The 23,326-nt window shown below is 36.3% G+C and overlaps 1 protein-coding gene across 7 annotated transcripts in view; it reads left to right on the top strand.

The window, feature by feature from the left end:
- The window catches only part of DCAF6 (DDB1 and CUL4 associated factor 6), an 81,844-nt gene that overhangs the window by 39,471 nt on the left and 19,047 nt on the right, over positions 1 to 23,326 (top strand). For 2 of the 7 annotated variants that reach the window (XM_048937154.1, XM_048937137.1), the window contains exons 9-16: positions 1,563 to 1,682; positions 1,911 to 2,156; positions 6,590 to 6,754; positions 12,397 to 12,456; positions 16,876 to 16,981; positions 17,519 to 17,661; positions 18,500 to 18,583; positions 18,738 to 19,062. In XM_048937154.1, the coding sequence (XP_048793111.1) occupies positions 1,563 to 1,682; positions 1,911 to 2,156; positions 6,590 to 6,754; positions 12,397 to 12,456; positions 16,876 to 16,981; positions 17,519 to 17,661; positions 18,500 to 18,583; positions 18,738 to 19,062 (1,249 nt within the window). The remainder of the gene's footprint in view (positions 1 to 1,562; positions 1,683 to 1,910; positions 2,157 to 6,589; positions 6,755 to 12,396; positions 12,457 to 16,875; positions 16,982 to 17,518; positions 17,662 to 18,499; positions 18,584 to 18,737; positions 19,063 to 23,326) is intronic. The other 5 variants (XM_048937173.1, XM_048937188.1, XM_048937145.1 and 2 more) reach the window with 4 other exon arrangements.

Genomic DNA, 23,326 nt, shown 5'->3' with positions numbered 1-23,326 from the left:
TCTTAAGTGTGTTTATTTTTAAATGAACAGGTAATGCTGTTCTGTACTGGTTTCAAAAACTGTCTACGTTGTGAATACTCTCAACAGAAAAGTTTCTTCAGTCAGGCTGATGTTAATCAAGGGCAGCATTCTGCTCACTGAATGCTTTCATAATTCTACAGGCTTGTTTGTATATCTCCTCACGTTTTTATCAGCTGTTGCGTTCCATTCTGTGTTTCAAACATTTGAGGCCAGAACTGTTCTACTAGAGGTGCAGAAAGGGAGCAGGGGAATCCCAGGGAAAGGTCAGAGACCCACAGTGTAGAGATGAGGATAGATGTGGACATTGGGTAAGATTGAGGTGCATTGCTTTTTACATATAGGATGATTTTTTCCCATTCTCTATTCCCAACACTATCTCTTAAACTCAACTGTGAAGCAAATAATACAAAGGTGAGGTCTAATGATGTTTTCAAGGTATATCTGAGCAGTGAAAATTATGTGCAACCCTCACAGCTCCAAATATCATTGCTCCAGATATTTGGTCAGTCTTTCAGCTTCCATAACATCTGTGCGGGTAGCAGAGCTGATCTTTGAAAGAGGCATATTCTCAACATACATGTTTTTGCTGAATATATTCCAGGATCTTTCAATGTCAGCTTTTGTCTGCAGGCCATTGAAATATTTTTTGTGTATGCACCTTGATAAGTAATTGCATTTCTCAGTGATATCACTTCCTATGATCATTGATTACAAAACTTTTGCATATTGCCATAGAGGCTAAGGAGCAAACACGTAGCGTGGAACAGTCCATCCAGTGAAATGGTTTTTTGTTAGGAGATGTCAGTATATTCAAGAAAATAAATAGATTGAAAACACTTAACAGAATGCAGTACACAAAGATTCAAGCATTCCATTTCAGCTGTTGACAAATGGAATCTTCTCCCTCGAAACAAATTTTGTTTCCTATGTAATAAAGCAAGAAGTTAAATGAGAAGAAAATGCTTTGGATTATGTTAAAGAGAACATGTGCAAAGATTTTGTTGCTTTAGTGTCTTTGCAATCCTGAAACTTGATCCAAAATGTAAAAATAAAAACCTTAAAAGAACTCTACTGTTTTACTTAACTGTCCTCATGAGGTAGATCTAAATCATGAAGGAACCTTCTGGGAATGTTTAAAAACGTGTCTTTTTTTTTTGTTGTTATGTAATTGCTTATTTTATAATTAGCTGGTAAAACATAAAAATCTGGGCTTTCTTTTCTAACCAGCATCTGAAACTGAATGACATATAGTTCACAATATCGTGTTTACAAAAGATAATTGTAAAGCAGAGAATAGTGGAGAGAGAGTGGAGAGAGGAAAGAATTTTTATATATATATATATATAAATATATATTTATATATATATATTTTAATGCCACATTCAGCTGGCAGTTTGTGCTGTGCTGTGGTGCTGAAAGTGGCATTGGTTCAGGGAATCACCAGTTACGTAATTTGCTGTGCACTTTTTTTATTAAGTGAAGAAGTAATGGGGGGGATAATGAATGCTTTTGTAAAATGTTAAGCATCACTGTTTTTACAGGAGAACAGAGTCCTAATGTCTCTCTAATGCAGAGGATGTCAGACATGCTGTCAAGATGGTTTGAAGAAGCTAGTGAAGTTGCACAAAGTAATCGAGGACGAGGAAGATCGCGGTCCAGAGGTTATTTCCTTTTTTCCAAGAGTAGTAATTACACTAGAGATTATGCTTATAATGGATATAAAGGCCTTGATTATCAGTCTTTCTGAGGTATAAGCTACAAATTTTTAGTGCACGTTGAAGAGCTAAGCATATGGATGCTATATGAGTAATAATGAAAAAGATTCTGTAAAAACAGAGTAAGTCTACCCTTGAGACTTTGTTTCTCTTGCCTTTTTTTTTCCATCAAAGGTGGGACTAATCGGACAGATGCTTCTGCTAGTAATAATGTGCCAGCTAGTACAGAATCAGAAACTGCGATGGAAGTAGATGGTTCTGAACAACTTCCATCATCTTCATCTTCTACGATGTCAGCCCAAGCTCCTTCAACATCATCTTCAGCAGGAAGTCCCCCTTCAACTTCATTATTGTCCTCTCCTGATAATGAACAAAGGCCTTCTCTGGGGGCCTCATCTCAACCTGTGCTCCATCAGTCTGGTGAGAAGAAATCCATCTTGTCACAATTCGATAAGCCATTTTATTTTAGGATATTTTGGGTAATTGATTTCTATTGATACTTAATAAGACTAACTATTTTATAGTTACCAAGTGACTGGTAAGCTTTCAGTTTAAATAAAGAGTGAAAACATCAACTGTATACATTTACCAGAAGAGGGAAATGTAAAAAAGGGATAAACATTAGTGTCATTTAAAATGAAAAAAAGAAAATACTGCTTTTATTCTGCCCTCCCTCCTCCAAATTCACTGTTCTCTTCATGGAATGTGAGTAACGTCATGCCTCCTTCAACTGTGATTTGGCTGTAGCAGTGTCAGTGCAGTGAACAGCAGAACCCACGCCTGTTTTTATTTGGAAGAGGTAGACATGTCAGTCAGCAATGTTATTTTTTGCTTCTTAAGAGTATCTACATAGGGCTTATTTTCCACGGGATTCCATTATTGTTTAATAAATTGTGCTACGTGTTGCTTTTTAAGATTGTGTATCTTGGAACTTGTGTGTTTTAAATAGTCTTGTATCTTTATTGTGCTGAGGGAAGAAAATGTATTTCACAGTTGGCGTCAGAAGTTTCTTTGGGCAGAAGTATAAGAGCACCTTTTGCTTTCACCTGCCTTTTTGCATGCAGGAAAAGGTGCCACAGCCCTTGGAGTTGCACAAGAATTTGATTTTTTTTTAATTTTTTTTTAAAGTGGAATAAGGAAATGGGAATTTCCCAGAAAAAAAATTATTATTCAGCATTCTGTGGCTGCTGCTCCCAAAGTCTCTGGCACAGCTGAGAACTGATGAAGTATTTGCTATCTGAAAGATAGAGAACCTAAAGATATACATTGAAATTCATTAAATACATTATTCTGAGCACTTGAACCTTGCAATTATTCTAATACGTTACTTAAAAAAAATAAGCTGTGAGGAGAGGAACATATAATATGTGTAATTTGGATACTATATCAATGAGTAAATGCTGGAAAATTTGATCAGTAGTGGAGGCTTTTAGTCCCCAGTGATAAATTTGTGATTTGCATAATAAAATTCAGTAAAGAACATTTCTGGAATTACATGTTTTCTATCTTACCATTTTAAAGAAGGCACCTTTAACAAGTGTCTTCCTCTTTGTCTTTGAACCAGAGACATCTCTGAACCTCTGAATTTCTAAGTAAAAGTTTATGATGCTAGCATGAAGCTGAAATTGTTATTCAGTGCAGCTCTTTAAGAACATTTCCTCTTTCCCATTGTTAATTTGGACTCTGTATTCAGATTTGAAAGGGATAATGGTGGTAGTTGTAGTGGCTTTGTTTTGTTGACTGACAACGGATACTTTCTGGCTTACTCTGTGATGTTTTATAGGTGCTTTGACTACACCTAAAGAGTGCCAGTGGGCTGCTGCTGCTGCTTCAAGAAAGTCCCACTTAACTGGTATTCTTTTCACCCTATGCGGATTTTAGTTAGGGCCAAGTGTCATCTTCAAATAGTTTGCAGGATTAGTTTTAACTAAGCACATCTAGTAAGTATCCTGGCTAATCTGTAACCATTTCTAAAAACAGTTAAGTTGTAAAAGAAGTCTTTGGATGGACAGATTCAGTACTCTGAATGGGCAGAGGTCGAAGCAAAGCAGGAGCAATGGAGTTCAGAATGGGTGGGCTTGAATATAAATTTTCTTTTTGCAACATCGATCTTCTTACAATAACCCATGATGGTGCTCCATCACGGTGGTTTATTTACTCACTGCCTCTAGTTTATGAATATGAAAGCACCGCACACTGTATCAAGAACAGAATTCCATGGGTGTGGGCAGCTGCATTTAGACATACCTGCTGCTTTTTTGGGTTGACAGAATAGGTTGAAGTGATGTTAGACAAAGTAGTTTAAATATAGTGAGAGGTGAGTTGGGAGGTCAGGTAGAGACATCTTGTAAAACCTGGATGACTGAGGAAGAAGTTTGAAAAATGGAAGAGCAAAAATGAGAGGCTTTCAGGCGTCGCTTTGCTTGAAATTGTGGCAGATTGAAGCTTGAATGTTAATGCAAAAGTGTTAGCAGGGTAGTGACTTATTTAGAAAAAGAGGATACCATGAAAACAGGCTACTAAGCAGCTTTTCATAACATTTCTACAGATTTCTATACTGAGTGCACATTATAGTAGTAAACTGACTCATGAAATTGCACCTTTATATATATATTTTTATATAAGTATGTATATATGCATACACTGTAATTCAAATTTGTTGTTGGTATGGTGTACCAGAAAATATACCATGTGTTGAGCATTTCAGCTTTGAGGTGTGCTCTTCTTCATCTCTTAATGTTTGGAGAGGAAAAAATGTACTGATTTAAAAATGAGTTGATGCAAAAGTAGTTCAGTGCTGGGTTTTGTTGGGATAACTCTCTATGAGAGAATGCATATTCTAGAGGAATGCCACTGAAATGTTTGAATAAGGTGCAAATAATGAGCAAGATCTGTGAGAAATGTCTCAGTAACCTGCTCTTTCAATTCATCTGAAAAATATTTTACTGTAACATGATAGGATAATTGCTGGAAACTTTCATGCTTGTCATTAAGGAGAAAGAGATAACATACTGATGATATAAGGTGACCTTGTCTTTAAATTTTGAATGGGAAAGGGACATTAACTTACTGTGGTTTTTTGTCTGTTCAGCTTTTCTTTCCTTACTCTGTTTGCTGGCAATATAAACATTTGCTTAGAGATTCTGAAATGTCTTAAAAGATGTTGTATATATTCCACATAGTAGTTATGTCTTTAACATGGTAGTTATCTCTTTACATTTTGAGTTTGAATTCACGTTGTATTAAATTGGAGCTATCTCTGAAGTGCATGGCAGTAAATCACAGCAAGTACTGAAAACTGCAATTTTAGACTCTCTTGATATTTGCTATTTCCTCAAAAACATTTTCTAGTATTTATGGATTTTTAATTTCCACAAATGTTCATTGCATATGAAAGCTATGCCTAGAAAATCTCCTTAATACCATATTCCTCTGAAGAACTGTATCTTGTTTCTTCTTGTTATACCTTATCAACCTGAACTGGCAAGATGCACTTTCAGAAGTGGTGCTAGGACATTCTACTGTAAGACCTGTGGATATTAACTAGTGCCTACCACTAATTGCTGAATGATTAGATTATAACTTTGGGTTTATGTCTTATTATGAAACCGAAGTTCAAATTTGCTTGCTTCACTGAGTGAGTAGAGTTGCAAAATATTTTGTAGAGCTTTTGCTTTGTTGAAAGGTGAGGTACCAATGTAATTTTCATAATATTTTAAGATTTCATGGCGTTTTTGTTTTTTTCGTTGCAGATTTCCTCATGTCTTCAGAGTACTGCAGGGTGTCCTTGATAAATATGCTTTCAGAATAGATCTAGGATAACAGTTTGTAGCAGAACTAGCCATAGAATTTGTTGTGATTGTATGAGTCTCAATTAGCTTCTAGTCCTGTATTTACAGGTGAGAGCAGTAAGCAGATCAGCGTTGTGCTTTCAGCTATTGCTAGTGAAGACACAATCCGTATAGTATGAAAAGAAGTGCTTGTTATGCAGCACTTGTTTAAGTTGGAGGAAATCTGCAAAGAGTGTTTACAGAATGAAAAAGTACTCAGTACACTTGATTTTATAGTAGTTTTCAAAAAAAATACTACTAAGCAAGCCAGTGACCTGGTACACACCAAAATGCTGTGGCTTACAAATGTGTGAAGACAAAATGATCGAAACAAAGTCTCTAAAGAGAGATCTGCAAGGGTAGATTGTTAAGAGAATGATGCTAAGAAACATTTATGATCCAATAAATTGTTTTCTCTGTAGGACCAATTAACAGTGTTTACAAACTCTGAATCCTCACCTATTGGGAATGTGAGATAAATATGGAGTTCATGATAAAATCTATTTTTTCATTAGATGCTGTTCTGTCAACTCTCTCAATGATCCACACTTTACTTTTTTTACAGGTTTGTTTTGCCTCAAACAGTATTAAAATGTGTTGTGTATTTCTGACACCAGAGAGCCATGACATTGATTTTGAAATTTTATACCATAAATGTTCTGATTTGTTGAATGCTTCTGTAATTTCCCTTGTTTTGAATCAGTCAGGATCTGTTTGTTTTCTTCTTTAGTAATTCTTTGAGAAATGTTTTAAGATGGGGAGGGAAAATGTGTGACACAAGCTCTGAACTTCCGAGTCCAATGATTTGAGCATTTAAGATGACAAAAGCAATTTAAATATATTATTTAGTAATTTCTGGATGTCGGTAGATTGATTTGTGAAGTTTTTATCCCTTTAATTGCACATAATATCCATTGCTTCTCTCTTCAGTCAGTTCCCTACTCCACCCTTATTTCTGTATACTGTATGTTTGATGCTTCTTTTTTACATACCTTTTTTTTTTTTTCTCCTTCCATTTGTCAGAGTTAATGGGACCCGAGTTAGCTATAATCCGTAGGGGTCTACAGCGCCTGAGGCTTAAGAAGGCAGAACAACAGAGACAGCGAGAGCTAGCTGAGGGTTCTGCACCACAGTCCTCCTCTGATCAGTCATCCTCTAAGGGCTCCTCACAGGACCCTCAGACATCAGGTTGTCATTTGTCAAGGTTTCTTAAGCAGCTAACGTAGTTATAGTTTGTGCTACTATTGTTTGCTGAGACCGCTTCACTTCCAGAACAAGAGAGTTCCTGCATTTGCTGCTTTTCTTACCTTGCACGTGGTGGTGTTTATCATCACATGGTTAGGGAAAGAGTAATAATGATAGATTTCATTTGTCTAACGTGTTTGGATTCTATAGTGCAACACCACTATACGGAGAAAGTTTCCTAGGTGCAAAGTTTCCTAGTGTATAGTTTGTTAGAGAAGTTGCTTTGTCCTGAGTCAAGCAATCTGCTTCCACCCTTGTTATTGAACAGCACAACTTGCTGTTGGTTGTATCAGGTAGTAAGATGGCTTTGGTTTAGCATATGTTCTAAATCAAGGTAACTATATAGTAGAGCAGAAACAGCACTCCTCAATGCTGTGTTTTTACAGTAAACATAGTGCAAATACTTCTAGCAAGCCCAAGTCCTCAGATATGCACTTTTAAAAATAGAATGACACTTCCTTTCACCATCTTTTCCATCTTACTGAGATTAAATATAAGAAAGCTCTGCTTATATTTATAATAAAAAGAGACATTTCCGAGAAAGTTGTAAGTTAGGGTAGAATCATGCATACGAATGTATGAATACAGAGTTAAACCCTACAGCATATAGATTTGAAGCAGACTTTGTCATGGCATCGTGTAGAAGTGAATGAGCTGCATGCTGCGTGAACAATGAGCTTACTTTGTGTTGAAGTAAATATGAAGGTGACATGTCCAGCAGTGTTTCTTTTGTAGCAGTGTGCAATCTCTTACCTTTTTCTGCAAAGTTGCGCTCAATGCTGTGTTCTGTGGCACGTGTTCAGTCTTCAGGCACGTACTAGTTTGTAAGCTTAAAAAAAAAAAATTAAATCCCCAAATTTGTCTGCTACTGTTTGAAATGAAGTGATAGGCTCTGTTTGGCCCAGAGCTGCAAGTTCACAGTCCCTACATGGGTGCAATTTAAACATGCAGTTTTCTTCTGAAGTCAGTGTGATGCTAACATTTTCTTCTGCCCCACATCTCATCCTCAGTTCTTGTCTTTGCAATTACAGAAACTCAGTTACAACTGTAGAAACAGAGGAAGAAAAACAATTGAGTCACATAAAATTTCCAGTAGAAAATGTCATGAGCTGAAAGCTCTTACTGGTTTAATAGAAAAGCTTGTCATGCTATTGGACTGAGTGGTAATTATCCTACCCTACGGTTTTGTAGTGGTTACATGAAGATTTGTAAGCTTTATCTGTAGCAATTAGCCCTTATATTTAGGGAAGTGTGGCCAGAAGTTTAGGATGCTGTTGGATGCAAAAGTGAGTTAACTAAGTCATGATTCACAGAGGCCCATCTGACCTTGGGTAGGTGCACCATCCTCAGATGGCAAAGAAACTTTGTTTAAGTGGATGCCTGGCATGAAGTATTGTGTAAACTTGGCAGAGCTGCAGAAGCAGAATGTGCTATGTGTATCAGGCCTGTTTTGTCTTCCAAGTCCAAGTCTTTTCCAAGTCTTTTACATTGAACAGAAAAAGGTTTTTTTAGATAGCTGCTCTAAGAGGGAACTGTGATATACTCTTACATGTTTTATCCAGTTACTTAAATTTACCAGTTACTTAAAATTACTAGCCTTGGCTTACGTTATTGAGGTATTTCTTCACATTTAGGTCCTCCACAGTACTCAAACAAGCATAACTAGGCTATGTGCAAACTACAAAGAAATTAAACCTCTATAACCTGTTTTGAGTGCTGCCCTGCCCAGTCCAGATATGCTGTGTAGACATCACCATAAATGGGTTATAAACTGTAGCAAGGCTTTGAAGAGATCTTTATTTCTCTTTTCTAGAACTTGTAAGCTAATAAAGTGCAGTATGAGAAGTTAAAGAAATAAGAATCATCTGATTGTGAAAGAGGAAAAAAAAAAGGTGCGATAGGTCAGTGTGCGTTAGAGATTCCTGTAGCTGTCAGTATGCATGTATCTTAGGGAGCTGAGTGATAAAAACTGCATTTTTATTATTTGATGGTTTTTTTAAATGTGCAGATACAGAAATGTCTGTTTGAAGTCCAAAATATTTAACAGAGAGCTTAATCATTGCACAGAGCAGTTATTCATAATCATTAATACAAGTGTTTATCTTCTTGGATTAATGTCCATTTTATCTACTATGTTTGGGACTCCAGAGACAGGTCTCACTGCTTCAGGTCTGGCTTTCTTACTGGTGCTGGTGTTCATGGTATAAAGAGGAATTCTTTTATTTATTTATTTTTTTACCAAAGCAACAGAGGCAACATGCTGATATTTTGAAGAAGTCAGGTGCTGACTGTCCAAACTATAGGAAGATCCTTCAGCATGTAATTGACTTAAAAATTATCTTCTATTTTCTGTTTGAGGTTTCCCATATTTATGACTCTTCAGTTCCCTCTTTAAGTGGTGTTCCAGTTTAGAATGTACTGGTGACATTACAACCAGTGGTGAACTGCACTGGGATGTAGAGCCAGCCTGTGAAGGCTCAGGTAAGAGTTTGGATTTTTGTTTGTTTTTTTAACTATATGGCACAGTTTTTGTAATGCTTTCTTTTTTTTTTTCAAAAGCTTTATGAGAAATGATGAAAGTACGTTTTCAGAATTTTTACAAAACCAAGCCATATATTAAAAAAAGAGGCATTTACCTGAACTTCTCCAGGCTGGTCGTGTTGATTTCCCTGCCTGAGCTGTAAGGTTCTAGGCTGCAGTGCCACTTCAAGGGGGGCTGGTGAGCTGTAGCTTTGAGAGATTTGAGGGAGGAAGGAAAAAAGTGAATCAGGGAGTTAGGAATTGCTATGTATTGAGCTCTTAACCATATTAATTGGATTATTTAGGATGCTTCCTCTATTTCGCTTATATTTCTCAATGGTCATATTCCAAGGAAAATGCATTCACAGAGCTGTAAGAAGTTATCAAAATAGTAGTGAAATGTGGGAGATTTAAGTCTATATTAGCAGAGAGTATTGTCTAGAATTTTTTTGTTTCTTCTTACTGTGATTGAATGATATGTGTGGTAAAACGTGCTACTGTTTACTTACTTTTTAATAACTGGGGGTCTTATTAAAATTCAGAAGTGCTGGAAGGGGTAGCAAAGTGCTCTACAAACGCTGCCTCCTATTTTATTGTGTTGACACACAGCGTCAAGGACGGTTGTTGGTGCTATGGCAGTAGAGATTGAACCTTCCTGATAGTATTCTGTTATGTGTTGTTGCCATGTGACAGATGGCAGTAAGGAGACAGTCTGACACCATGGTATCTGATGTGGAGGTGTGTATGAAGCAAAGGTGTGTCATTGGATTGCTCCGTGTAGTAAAAATGGAGCCCATTGACATTCATTGACAGTTGCTGAGCAGTGGTGGAGACCAGAGCACAGTGAGGCAGCAGGTGGTGTGTTTCAGCAGTGGTGACAGCAACGGTGGACCTCTTGTGGTGCAGGTTTTTACAGGTGCAGCATGCAGGCTCTTCTTCATCACTGGTAAAAATACATACCTAATGGTGGTGACTGTTGAAAAATGGTGTTTGTAGCTGAAATTTTGTCCAGCGAACAGTGTTATTGTGCTCCTTGTATCTGTTCTAGTTTTCATGGAAATAAATAGGAGACGTTACTTCCTGAGCAACCTGTGTTATTTCTTACGCTAATAATTAAAGTATGTTTGTTTAGTGGCATTTCTTCTGTTCATCTAGGCCTGAATTAAAGAGCTGATGAGATTGGCTTTTTCAGCAAAGTATAATGTTTGGCAGCATTAAGAAGATCATAGGACGTATAAGCATGTAGAAACAATCAGACTGCAAGGGCAGAGTTTGTCTGACGATCACTGTCTTCTGTGATTTAGTTGTCTTGGCTTGCAAGACAAGAGATCCCTTGCCTTTAGCACTTTGGTAGAAGTTAATCCCAGCCATGGGCTCATAGCTATGAATATGCTCAAAGCCAGCCTGCCCTTGAGAGATGCATACCATTTCATGTGCTGAGTCAGCTGGTCACCTTATGACATGGTGTACCTTTACACCAGCTTTTTTCCTCACATTTGCATTTTAAAAATTGGGTTGTGATTCTGCTGGAAATATTCTGCTGTAAACACTTATCTTCTAAATTAGAAATTATATTTAAAGTACACATCAGTTTTGGAAAGTGAAATACCATTAATGATACGGGTCTTACGCCTAAGAGCTAAGCCTACAAGACAAATTCTGTGATCTGGCTTTGGTGTTTTCAGTGCAAGGTATGAGCATGGTTGAACAAAGGTGAAAGGGTGAAGGCAAATTTAGAATTATATTCCATTCTCTAGTGAATGTGTCCAAGCCTGGTTACTGACACAAGCCAGCTTCCAAAGCACACTGATATTGCATTAAATTTCCCCTGGTTGTCTTCATTCCTTCTCCCCTTCCACACAGTGCTAGATGTCAGTGTAACGAAGGAACTGGTGATTCTTGCACGGTAGTTGAGAATTAGGGATCATTTTGAGGATGCATCTTTAAATCAGCTCTGTCAGTTTAGCAGGTCTTGTAGCTGTTCTACAAAGCTGGTCATGTGCGAATCTGGCACAAACCTCAGAGTGAGTCACCTGTAAGAGGAGATCTCCTATTTGTTTGCTTTCCCATATAGGGTTTAAATTCATGCTGAAGTTCTTTTAGCATGCTGTGAAGTTTGTGGACTAATTCAGTTTGTAATACAGGATATTAAATCCATTTTGCTAGCATGAATTTGTTTATAACGGAAGATTAACAAGTGGAACCAACATACGGTAGCCTAGCCACCAATATTATGTTTGAAATACTGCACTAATTTGTGTACATCCATGCATCTTGCAGTAATATGGAAGCAAGATCTGGTTTTCAGAGATTATAAGGGAAATGGTCTTCAAAGAAGATGTGGAACTTAATGTCTACTGCTGTTGGTTTTTTTTCTTTCTGTGATTAGATAAGAGTTTTTGTAAGACTGATTGGTGTGGTGCTGTGTCATAAACTCATGAAGATATTTTCAGTCATCAGATGTCTCAGATGTTTATAGCATCTAGGAATGCAAGACTATTGAACTATTTTCTGAGTGGCATCTGTTTGGGCGCCTTGATGTTATGCAAACAATCTGTATGCTGCTGTATTCATAAATCCTCTTATCTTTTACAATTTATGTCCGTAGATACAAGTATTGAAGATACTGGTATGCCACGAGTATTCATGTTGATGTATAAATACTCTGAAATCTACGTGTACCACATGGTTTGAAGTACTAATGTCATTTGATAGTTTCAGCGAAGGCTTTAGAAGTCCATAACTCTTCAGTGTTCTTTGAAACATTTTAGAAATGAAGAACAAGGCAAAGTCCTTGGTTTTGCACAGGCGTTTTTAATATCAGTGTCAGGAAGCTTCAGGCTGTTCAGTGACTACCTAAAGAAACACGTAATGATTTGAAACAAGTGGCTTTGCTTCTTTCATGGCTAGAAAATGCAATATGGCTGGCTGCTCATAAAACAACCCCAAAGCTTCCTTGTGTTGCCGCTTTTCATTCTTTTATTTTAAACTAACGTATGATCGTGACATTGCTGTGCAGTTCTCTGCTGCTTATGTTTTAAGTTGAAATCTCATTTTTGTTTCAGATTCTCCTTCCTCTGTGGTTAACAAACAGCTTGGATCCATGTCACTTGATGAGCAACAGGGTGCGTGACAGGAAATGCGCTATACCCAGCCATAGCTGATTGCAATGCTTCCTTTTTAAAATTGCCTTTCGTGGTGATAAACAGTCTAAAATGCTGTTCATCTGCATAATGTAGAATTCTGTAAGCAGATCTGCTGGAAACTTGTTAATTATTTGATTCTCAATACCAGGATCAGAGTAAGGTTAATTGTTTTTTGAAAGCCATCCTATGCTCAGTTCATAATGCATTCAATGTAGGTACAGTAAATGTCTTATGTACTCTACAGAAATTCAGTATGTTTTTTTTTTTAAATATGAAATTAATTCTTTAAATAGTTTTTCTGTTTTTCTGGATGGTTGTTCTTGAATCAGAACGCAGCTGTCAACTTGAAATAACTTGCAATCATGTAATGCTAAAGACTATTTTATGCAAAAGATAAATGCAGCTTTGTTGTACTTGCACAGTTTGAGTAACTCGAGCACCTATTGCATTTAAGTGCATCTTACCTCTGTAATCTTTTGTCCTCTACTCCTTCTACTAAGCAAGTACTAGTGGTTCTTTGTAGATGCCTCAAGTTCTAGCGATAGAAAGAATGCTTCTGAGCTTTCTCTACACCCATTGTTCATCAGAGCCTTTGAACAGTGAGCAGTGAATTTGGCTGGAGGTGACCCTATTCTAGCTGAACCAGTGTCATCTGCTGTGAATTTTTATGCCTGAATAATTAACGAATGATGGAGGGTAATTTAAAAATAGATTTCCATACGCTCTGCATTAAGCTTACTTCCATATCAAGGCCTCAATAGAGCTTAAGTAGCTCAAATGCCAAAAAAGAGCTGGCTGTTTCATGTTTCGCATTGAAAGCTAGAATGCTATTTTGATATTCCCTTTCTGAAAGACAGTATTTGGCAACCATTGAGACCTGATTTATGTTAGGATCCAAGAATGCTGGGGGAAGAAAATCAAGCTGTGTTTGATTTATTGATATAATAAATTCATGCTGCAGAACTACATTTTGTGATGAAATAGCCTTAAATCTTACTATGTACATTTACTAATTATTCATGGTTTAATAGTCTACATCACTCTTCAGGTTAGGCTGGAAGACTTGCTTATTATTAGTGACTAAATTCTATGGACTCTTCTATGGACTCAAAGCATTATTTAATGGTAGTAGAGTAAGCTAGAATTAACAAATCTGTATGCTTATTGAAATTTATACAGCAGAAAATTTTTGGAAAGTTGATAAAATGGTTTATTAAATAAAGCTGGTAAATTAAACCCACGTAACAAGAAAAACGAAAGCGGAAGTTTTCATCCTAGAAATCAGTTCCCAAATTTCTTGTCAATCAGGACAGCTAGTTTGTATTACTGTTGTTAACTGCATAACTGTAGTAATCCGGAAAGTTTTAAGGTAACATTTTTCTTTTGTGGTGATAAGGATCACCAGGAAAGACACTATTTGTTACCTTAAGTTTCATAGCCTAAGAATTTGGAAAAGGAATCAGTTTTTGTTAGGAAACCTACCTTATCCAAATGAAAACCAGAAGAAACAATTTGCTGAGATTCAGAGGAGAATTTTGGAGTTAAACTCTGTTAGTTTTACTTGATACTTGAATAGAAACCTCAGAAATGTGTAAGTAGCTAATGGAAGAAGTTGTATCAGTAACAAATACTGATATTTGAAATACTTGGTTGTTCTAACTCTTTTTTTTTTTTCTCCTCCTTAATTTAGTACTGAATTAGCTGTTTAATTTTGGACCAGTCTGTGTTATTGTCATTTATGTTTTTAGACATTTTCTGGGTTTAAAGATCTTTTGATACTTATGCCTATAGAAACACATATTTAAATGCCTTTTTTTTGACATTCTAGCAGAACATGCACATCCATCCGTTCTTTACAAATTAGCTTCCAAATAGATGATAATAATTAATACAGAATGTTTTGTTTGACTGTGATTTTAATAATAAAGGATATCTGTAATATTTCTTCTAGTATGTAGGCAATATTATGTCTTTAAGGTTCTGTTTGAATTGGTATGATGAGAGAACCTGAAGCCAGAGCACTAGCTTGGTAACTTTGGGGTGTAAATGGATGCATGCATCCCATGCCATCTTACTGCTGCTTCCTTCAAGTTGAATATTGATATTTCTAGATATTTGCAAGTTAGTGCGTGCACTTATGGAACATCACTGCTATGGTGATGTCCATGCCTGACTGTTCAGTGCCACACTATAGATATGTGAGCTGGCTCAGAGCAAGTTGGTTTGTCAAACTGTGTCAGAGTTCTCAGTTAGTGCCCTCTTTGGATGTGCTTATGGCAGTTCTTCCTATCTTTTAGTATGAGTAAATACAAGCATTGCCTCCACAGTAAGTGCAATCAGAAGGCTTTAGTTTCTTGATGCTGACGTTTTAGGACACTAAAGCACTCTTCATGATGATGATAGATCTGAGCTTTATAACACAATCCAAACATTCAATTACATTCATTATAGTTTCATGATGTTCAGTTACTTTGGTCAGAAATGTTAACTTGTTTTGTGCAGAAGTGAATATTGCATAGTAGCATCAGGTTATAGTACTGTGATAGTTTGATAGCTGCCTAGGACTATTCAAGGCACTAAACTGTCTGCCTTTCCGTCTCACTTCCTCTTTCAAAGATAGATCTCATCTGTATCTGTGAGAAAGAAGATGAATTCTCTGTCATCTTTTACTCTTCCCCAGTGGCCAACTCATGATAACTTGATAACTGTGCAGTATGCTGAAATGATCAGTATTTGTACATGCATAGGAAGGAATTCCCAAACATTGAACAGATTTTTACACCGGGAGATACTTGCTGACAGATTGCAAGAAAAAGATACAACAACAAATTTGATAATTAAAGATACATCATTTTTTGTTCAGTTTCAGTCAGAATATTTATACATGCCACTTATAAGATACAGCTTGATCTTTGCTTCACTCTAATGAGAATGTAACTAGAAGCTTTTATTTTGATGCTCCTCATATATGATTAATTCATGTTTATAATTTTTTACTCTATTTTCTCAGTTTGTCATCAGGAAATATAGAAATCCATATTTCAAGTTCTTCAGAGCACTGATTTCTGCTCTGATACTGTAGTGGGTTTCTGTCTTGTCAACTGTTTACAGACAAGTACCGATGACTGCGTTAAATTCTTATGTTTTATAGTTCCTACAACTTAATTGCTTTTTTTTCCATAAATATCCTGTGGCAATATTGTAGCCATTTTTATTCTGGCATGGGAAATTTGTATGCTTGCATTGAATGTTAGATTTTAATTGATGCTTGACCAAAGATTATCTGAAGTTTTTACTTCATTCTAGGTACTGGTCCGTTGCCAATACAGCAAATATTCTTTTGATCAAATTTCTGTACTATATAAACCAAAGAAAATTTGTCATGCTTTTGTCCAAACAGCATTTGAGCAAAACAAGATATGTAGGCTACTTTACTGGTCATTTGAGCAGTGCCTAGTACTAATCAATCTCTGCCGTCTGAATTTTGAATGATTGCCACCTGTGTAGTGAGGTTTAGTTTGATGCTACTTTGCTTTAACTTTTTAGTATTGCCCATAGCCAACTTAAGCATTAATGGCAGTTGGGCCATGCGTGTAGATAGAGAGTCACCATGAATTTCTCTCAAGGAGGTTGTGTGGGTGGATGGATGTTATTGAGCAGTTCCATTTTGAAGGTGACCACTGGACCGCCTTAAAACTACAAATTCAACAGGAGTTTGCCAGGATTACAGCAGTTTTCAATTTGACGTCTGTTACTTTTGGAAGACACAAATACTTTGTTTTGCGATGACTCCCCTTCTGCTTAAGGTTATTATAGTATGAAAGAGTTTTTTTCCAAGCCTGAAGCTATCAGAACGTGAACTTAGAGTGATTTCATGACAATTACTTGACTATTTATGACAGGTCAAAGGATATTGGTAGTTGAGTGGATTCTAGGTAGACAAAAAAGTAAAGGAGAAGGTGGATTTCTAGACCGCTGACTGTGGTCTCATCGGCTTTCTTCACGTGTTTACTGAGACTAACAGGACTGAACACAACATCTAAACTACTTTGTTCTTATTACTAAGATAATTGATAGGAGAAAGATCTGCTCTTGAAGGATCATATTGCGTGTACACGTACCTAGCTGACAGTTTTATTTATCTGCATGATGAAGGGCAGCATCTTTGTTTGTTCTTTGTAAATACAAATTATTTTAAGCCATTTTTAAAGCATTGCGAAGTGTGAATTTGGTGTGTTTCCTCTGGAAGTTCTTAACTGTTTGCTTGGGCTGTAACAAATCTTAAATGTTATGTCTTAACAATGTGACCTTTTTAAAGATAAATGAATCTTCAGAAATGTAGCATCCTTATGTATATTGCTGATGCTCATCCAAACTTTATCAATTTCATATTTACAGAGAGTGATAAGCCACGAACAGGAACGAGTGAACCAGTTTTAAGTTTGCACTACAGTACAGAAGGAACAACTACTAGCACAATAAAATTGGACTTCACTGATGAGTGGTAAGAATTTAGTTTTGCTTCTGACTTCTTGTTGACACATTTCACTAGCACTGACCTGGCATAGATGCAAATATCTTTACGTATGATATATTTTCCAATTAGTATATATGCAATTTGAAAATGGCTAGAGTTGCTAGCACGTTCAAAATGAAAGGCAGTCATACTTCAACATGGAATTTATGTAACAGTGTGTGATATTTTACTGTAAATTTTTTTAATGCTAGTGTAGTTGGAAACCCAGCTATTGTCATCAAAACCAAGCATCATGTTTGCACTCACTGCTTTTACTAAAGCAATGTACACTGATGGAAAGGTAGTCTGGGAGTTAGCACTCAAGTTTTAATTCTTGGTTCTACCAAACTTTTCTTACATTATTTAGCAAGTTAGTCTTTCGGTGGGCACAGTTCCTAAGTTGTAGAACAATGAATTCAGTATTTCTATGCCTGACTACATTGCAGTGATTTTCTGATCAGTTTATATAGTTTCTAAGTTCTGTGGATTTTTTGCTCGTTTGCTTTTTACATGTTACACTGCCAGGAGCAGCACAAATTCAAGCTCTAGAGGGAGTGGAAGTCATTGCAAAACTGAAGGCCAAGAAGATTCCTTAAAAACAAAAACGCCAGAAGAGTCAGGACCTGAAGATGAAGAAACAAGTAAGATTCAGCATTACTTCTGTAATGGTAAGGTAAAATTTCTGCTCTCATATGTCTATGACTACCACCGAATACAACGGGAGTCTCATACACATGCATATGAAGGCAGAATATAGCCATAATAGAACACGGTGCTTTTGTTCTGTGTTGGAGTTTGGTGGTTTGGTTTTTTTTGTTTGTTTTTTGAAGGAGAAATCAGGTCTGACCTGAAAGAGATGCAAATAAGTGCAAATAAAATGAGCTTTTCCTGGTTTTAGTTCTGATACCCTTGTTATTTTTTCTTAGGAATATTTTTTTGCCCTAATTTGTATTGAAAAATAGTAGAGCTGCTGTTTATAGTTGTAGTGAATACTAGGTATTTTGCAGCATTCCTTTCAACTTTCAGGTGTATTTTGTTATGTAAGGTTCTACTTATTTTTTCTTGAATGTGAGGTAGTCTCACTCATTTCGTTGCCAAAAGGGCCGTCAAGTCAAATAAAAAGTTTCCAGAAAAATCTGCTTTCAGCAGAGGGATTTTCTTTCTTCAGAAATAGTATTTTTCAGTAAGCAGTCATCTGTTTGAAGAGTAATATTGCTAGTTTTGCAGCTAAATTCTGATTGTGTGGGATACAAGTGTATTAAGGCACAATAAATACTTTCTTCTTTGCTTATGTATTGACCTGAGCAAGAAGATAAAGAGATCTTTATTTTTTTAATATACCGACTTTATGCAAGTACTATCTAAGATTGCAGTAAAGTGAGATACAGAACTTGCAGAGCATTGCTTTGATTGGCTTGATCTAGGACTGCTGGTACCATCTATAAGGACTGGTAGATGTGCATCTAAGTGAAATCATGCAATTTAATATAAAGTTGTTTAACTCAGGAGTTCCTGATGAATCTCACAAGGAAGACACCAGTGCTGAAGAACTGAAAACTACAGATGAAACTGTAGAGACAACAGAAGCAAGTACGTATATGTACTAATACTGTTATGTGAGGACATAGAAAATGGAAAAAAATAAATTTCCAATATAAATTCAATATGCATAATTTAATTTTTATGACCATTTATAATGACTTCTAAAATATGCTGTAATCATTTCACCAATATTTTCCATTAGCTGTATCCAATAAACCTGCCACCGAGCATCCTGGAATCCAACCAGAAGAAAATGATCCCAGTGTTGAGACTGCCTGCAGAACTGCGGAGGAAGAAGCTTCAAGTGAAAAAAGTACAAATCAAGAAATTTCAAGTCAGCAAAGTGCTGAATCCACTGCCAACTTGCTTAGTGCAAACGATGAACCTCAGCCACACCCAGAATCCTCAGGGCTTGCAACTCCAGAAGATTGTTCTACCAGAACCTCAGCTCTCCAAGAAACTGATGACAGTGATGACGATCCTGTTCTGATCCCAGGAGCAAGGTATCGAGGAGGACCAGGACACAGGTTAGAGGAATACTTGTCTCTGCTGCTGTTTGGCAAAATGCATTTTTCTTCTAATGGATGTATTAGAAGCCAATGCTTCATAGCCTTAATTTTAAAAGTTGGTTTTGCTAGCTTGATCAGCCTTATGGCTGAGCCTAATTTGCCTATATGTAAGATTTGTATAGCTACATTTTTCCCCCTAGCCAGGCAAGCTTCCACACACCTAATATCTGCCTGTGCTTTGTTTTGTGCCTGCTGAATACCCCCAAGACTAAATGTTTGCTGTTCACTTTTGGTAATTATGGCTCCAGTGAGAATAGTCAGAAATTCATATAATTGCATTGAGGGCATAGGGGCCTAAACTTGCTTTTTCAGCTGTACTTCGGATGTTTTTTCTTTGACAAAACAGAAGCTATGTTGTCGTTCATTAATGTTATGTTTTTCTGCAGTACATACATTAAGAGAGAGAAGCTCAATCATTCTTTTTATTCTCTGAAGGAGAAATTGTAATCCTTTTTCTCTTTTCAGTTATTGAACATCTATGTATAGGATTAAAAAAAATGGTTTACTGAAGGTTGCCGTTGCCAAGAAAAGGTGCATTTAATACGCTTTGTGTATTTATTTTCTCTTAAAATAATTTATTGTTTGACCACTTGGTAAACTTAGTCCCTAATTTAGTATTGCTTTTTTAATACCTTTGTTAATGAATTTCAATTGTTGGACTTTTTAAAAGTTACATGAATTACTTAAGCAACATCCTTGGAGATAGTAAGAAAATCTTTCATTCATTTTAGATGTATAACTAGGTTAGATACCTTAGCTTTACTCTTGTCCTCTTCAAAGTCATTATTATCTTGCTATTAATTTCTTGTACTCATAGTACAAATTCTTTACTTTAAACATCACAATGTATATTCATTAAATAATCTGAAGAAATTTAATAATTGAGTACAGAAGAGGTTTTGAATAATTTGCAGTTTACAAAACAGTCCTAAGCTGCTTACGTAGTCAGTGGTGACATGAAGAACAGTGGTTCCTTATTACATAGCACAGATAGTTCAATAAGTGATATCTATTAAAAAGTCATCATGTACATACTCTCTTAATCAGTTGATTTTTCACACAATACTAAGTGAACTTGAATTGCAGATGAATGTCTTGTGGGGCTGGAAGAGTTCCTACTGCAATGCCAACGTTCATTATAATGTAGTCGATGAAGAGCAAGCTATCAAATACTCTGCAATTTTAATCTCATTTCTGCTTTCATTAGGATTCTTAGCTTCTCTTCATGCACCTTATACTTTCTCTATGAGGTAACAGTTCTTATAGTAATGTAATTAGAATGATACTTCATAGTGTGCTACAGCAGTTACAGTTTCCCACTAGTTTGAACATCTTAATTGAAGTTGCTCTCCATCTGACACTGGTTTTTCTCCTCTTGTCTATGTACTGAAATTTCTTCTGTAGCAGTTGAGATCTGTCATATATGAAAAATCATTCAACTAAATGAATGATGCAGTTAAAATCCCTTATGCAGCCCCTTGCTCCCTTTTACTTTTCCCATATAAAACCTGACAAAAGCTACTGTTTAGTCAGTACCGGTTTAGGATTGCCTCCAGGCTTTCATTACTCAGGCTTAAACCGACCACCTCATTTTATTCTACTACTGTATACATATAAACAGAGAACTTTTCAAGTTTAATTTCTAACAGTACATATTTACTTTGTTCCCCTCCTATTCTTCTGGTTTCAGGAGTTTCTAAATGCCCTCTGAGATACTGAAGAAAAGTGAGACAAGCTATGAGTAATGCAAAAGAATTTGGATATCCAGGGAGAGAGATTAGGCACCAGTGGTCTTAAAGTCCAGCTATAAGCCCTTAGTATTTGTATCTCTCATGAAAAGGAGTGAAAGGAATTGAAAGTCCTCTCGACTGTGCAACAGATGTTGTAGCATATTATCCCTTTCATAAACTTACATATCCCTTACATAAAATCCCCCTGATGCCTTAACAAGTGGGAAGTTGCTTCAAAGCATTCCTAATACAACGGGTATAAGTAGACCATAATCAGTCTTTTTGTTTTGTGCTAACATAGTGCTTTGAAATAACTGTTTTTCCATGCTCAGTGCATGGATGAACAGGATGAACATCATTTAAATGATGCTCATCCTGCCTGTTGTTGGCTTTTGTTTTGCTAGACTAAAGAGCACTAAGATTTTCTGTATTCTTAGCAGTAAAGTCTTCTAGTAATCCTCCAGCATTGTACTGGTTCCCATCTGTAAACTTTCTTGAATCTGGTAGGCCGGAATTACGCACACTGTGCTGTGTGTACGTTGCTAAGAGTAATGGTATGAGTATTACTCATTTTCTAGGGAAGATTCTTTAGTGGTACCAATGGGATAATGGCATCTTTCCTCTCTCTTGCCTATGGCTGCCTCATAGTGGTGGCTTTTTGTCTTCAGGCTATTGAACTCTTTCCTTCATCATGTTCTCATGGATAATGTTCTCATCTTTTACCAGAAGCAAGCTTGGAAGTATATGACTGTTCTCAAGGTCCTACAGTCCTATAGTCTTAAAATTACCCAATTTCACATTCTCAATGCATAGCATGAGTACATTCCTACATTTTGCTCAAAGGTCATTAGCAATACATTGAACAAATTGCCTTCAAGGCCAGTAAGTCCACCAGTATGCTTCCTGTTGTCTTATATTCTCTCTTTTCTCACTTAGAAAATTGTGTTACCTAACAATTCCTTTACTAAAGCTCATCTTCTCAGATTTACTTAATTATTGAGTTTCCCACGTGTCATCCCTGTGACATAATTAATGTCATTAATACAGAAGTAGTATACTAGATTTTGTCTCTCTATAATATCTAGGAGGTACTGGGTTTTTGTTTTCTTTGTTTGCTTTTTCTTTCCAGAGAAGTTATAAGGTTGTCCTGCAATAATGTAACTTTTCTGAATCTAATTTATGCACATAGTGGCAAAAAAATAATTTAATGTTTTTTTCTGGGACAAAAGAATTTTGAAACAGTGCTGAAAAAAAAAAACAACCAAAAAAACCACAACAAAACAGTTCAACTATTAAGCCTTCTGCAGTATATAACATTAGTAGTTTTTGTCTGGAGGAAATTTTAGGATTTTTTACTTTTTTTTCCTCCCATACCTAATTGTTTATGTATAGGAGAAACTCCACAGATGGGGAAATGCGTTAGAAGAAACTGACTCAGCTTTCCACTGTGAAGTAAAGCTTCCTCCACTGAGAAAGGGAGGGGAGCCTTCTGAACCTGTACTCTGAAGTCATGAACTTAAACTTCCTCTTAAGGAAAAGAAGTGGCTGAAGTGGCCTCTTGATACCTCTTTTGACATTGTGACTTGAAGTTAAATAAATAGAGGACTTCCTGCTGCTTCAACTTTGCAGGATTCGGACAATTTTTAGTAGGATGGATGTGGATTTCAGATTTATGAACAGGTTTTTTTTTAAACCAATTTTTCAAATCTAATTTTTCAGAACATTCATAGTTTGATTCCAACTTTTAATGTGTTCAGACAAGGAGCAGGGTCTTTTTTATCTCACTTATACAATGTAAGAATTGATGGAAGGAACATGAACTCTTGCTGTAGTTCCTTAAATGTCTCAAAACACAATGAGGGTAGTTTGTCTGCAGCTAACCTGCCTGGGAAGACTGTGTGACAGATAGAGAAACGCAACCCCTGCACTTAGCTGAGTGTTTTGAAAAGGGCCTGAAATACTAGCAGCAAAATATGTAGAAATAGAACAGTCTTTTGTGGGTTGATAAATTGGTTAAGTCAACTGAATATTGATTGGGAATCAGGTTGAAATAGTTTTGATGTTGAAGGATATTCATTGAAAGAATTGAGAATGTGACATCTCTTTTCCTGTAGCATTTCTGCAACCTCTGAACATCATTATAAGAGTGGTGAAGATCAGTGGCTAAAAGAAGCTTCTATTTTGGATTGACTACAGGCTAGTCAATACACATTCTTTTTAACGTATAAGGAATTGCCTACAGTATTTTTCACTTAAAAAAAAAAAAAAAAAAAAAAAGCCACATGAAATGGTTCTTTGTTTTACAAATATGAGAAGATAAACAGGTTTTGAAGTCTTAAATTAGGCCCATGGCTTATCTTCATTAAAACTTACTAAGTTCAGTAGTTGGAGCAGAGAGAGATAATATGGCTTACCTGGACAGTGTACTTTGTAATCTGTGTGAGGAAGAGGGAGGAATCTAAGAAAGATATATAAACCTTATGAGCAGGGAA

The sequence above is a fragment of the Lagopus muta genome, chromosome 1 (assembly GCF_023343835.1).
Source record: "Lagopus muta isolate bLagMut1 chromosome 1, bLagMut1 primary, whole genome shotgun sequence".
In the NCBI taxonomy this organism is placed as follows: Eukaryota; Metazoa; Chordata; class Aves; order Galliformes; family Phasianidae; genus Lagopus; species Lagopus muta.
Note: the sequence above shows the minus strand (reverse complement) of the source record. Positions and strands in the feature narration are given on the sequence as shown.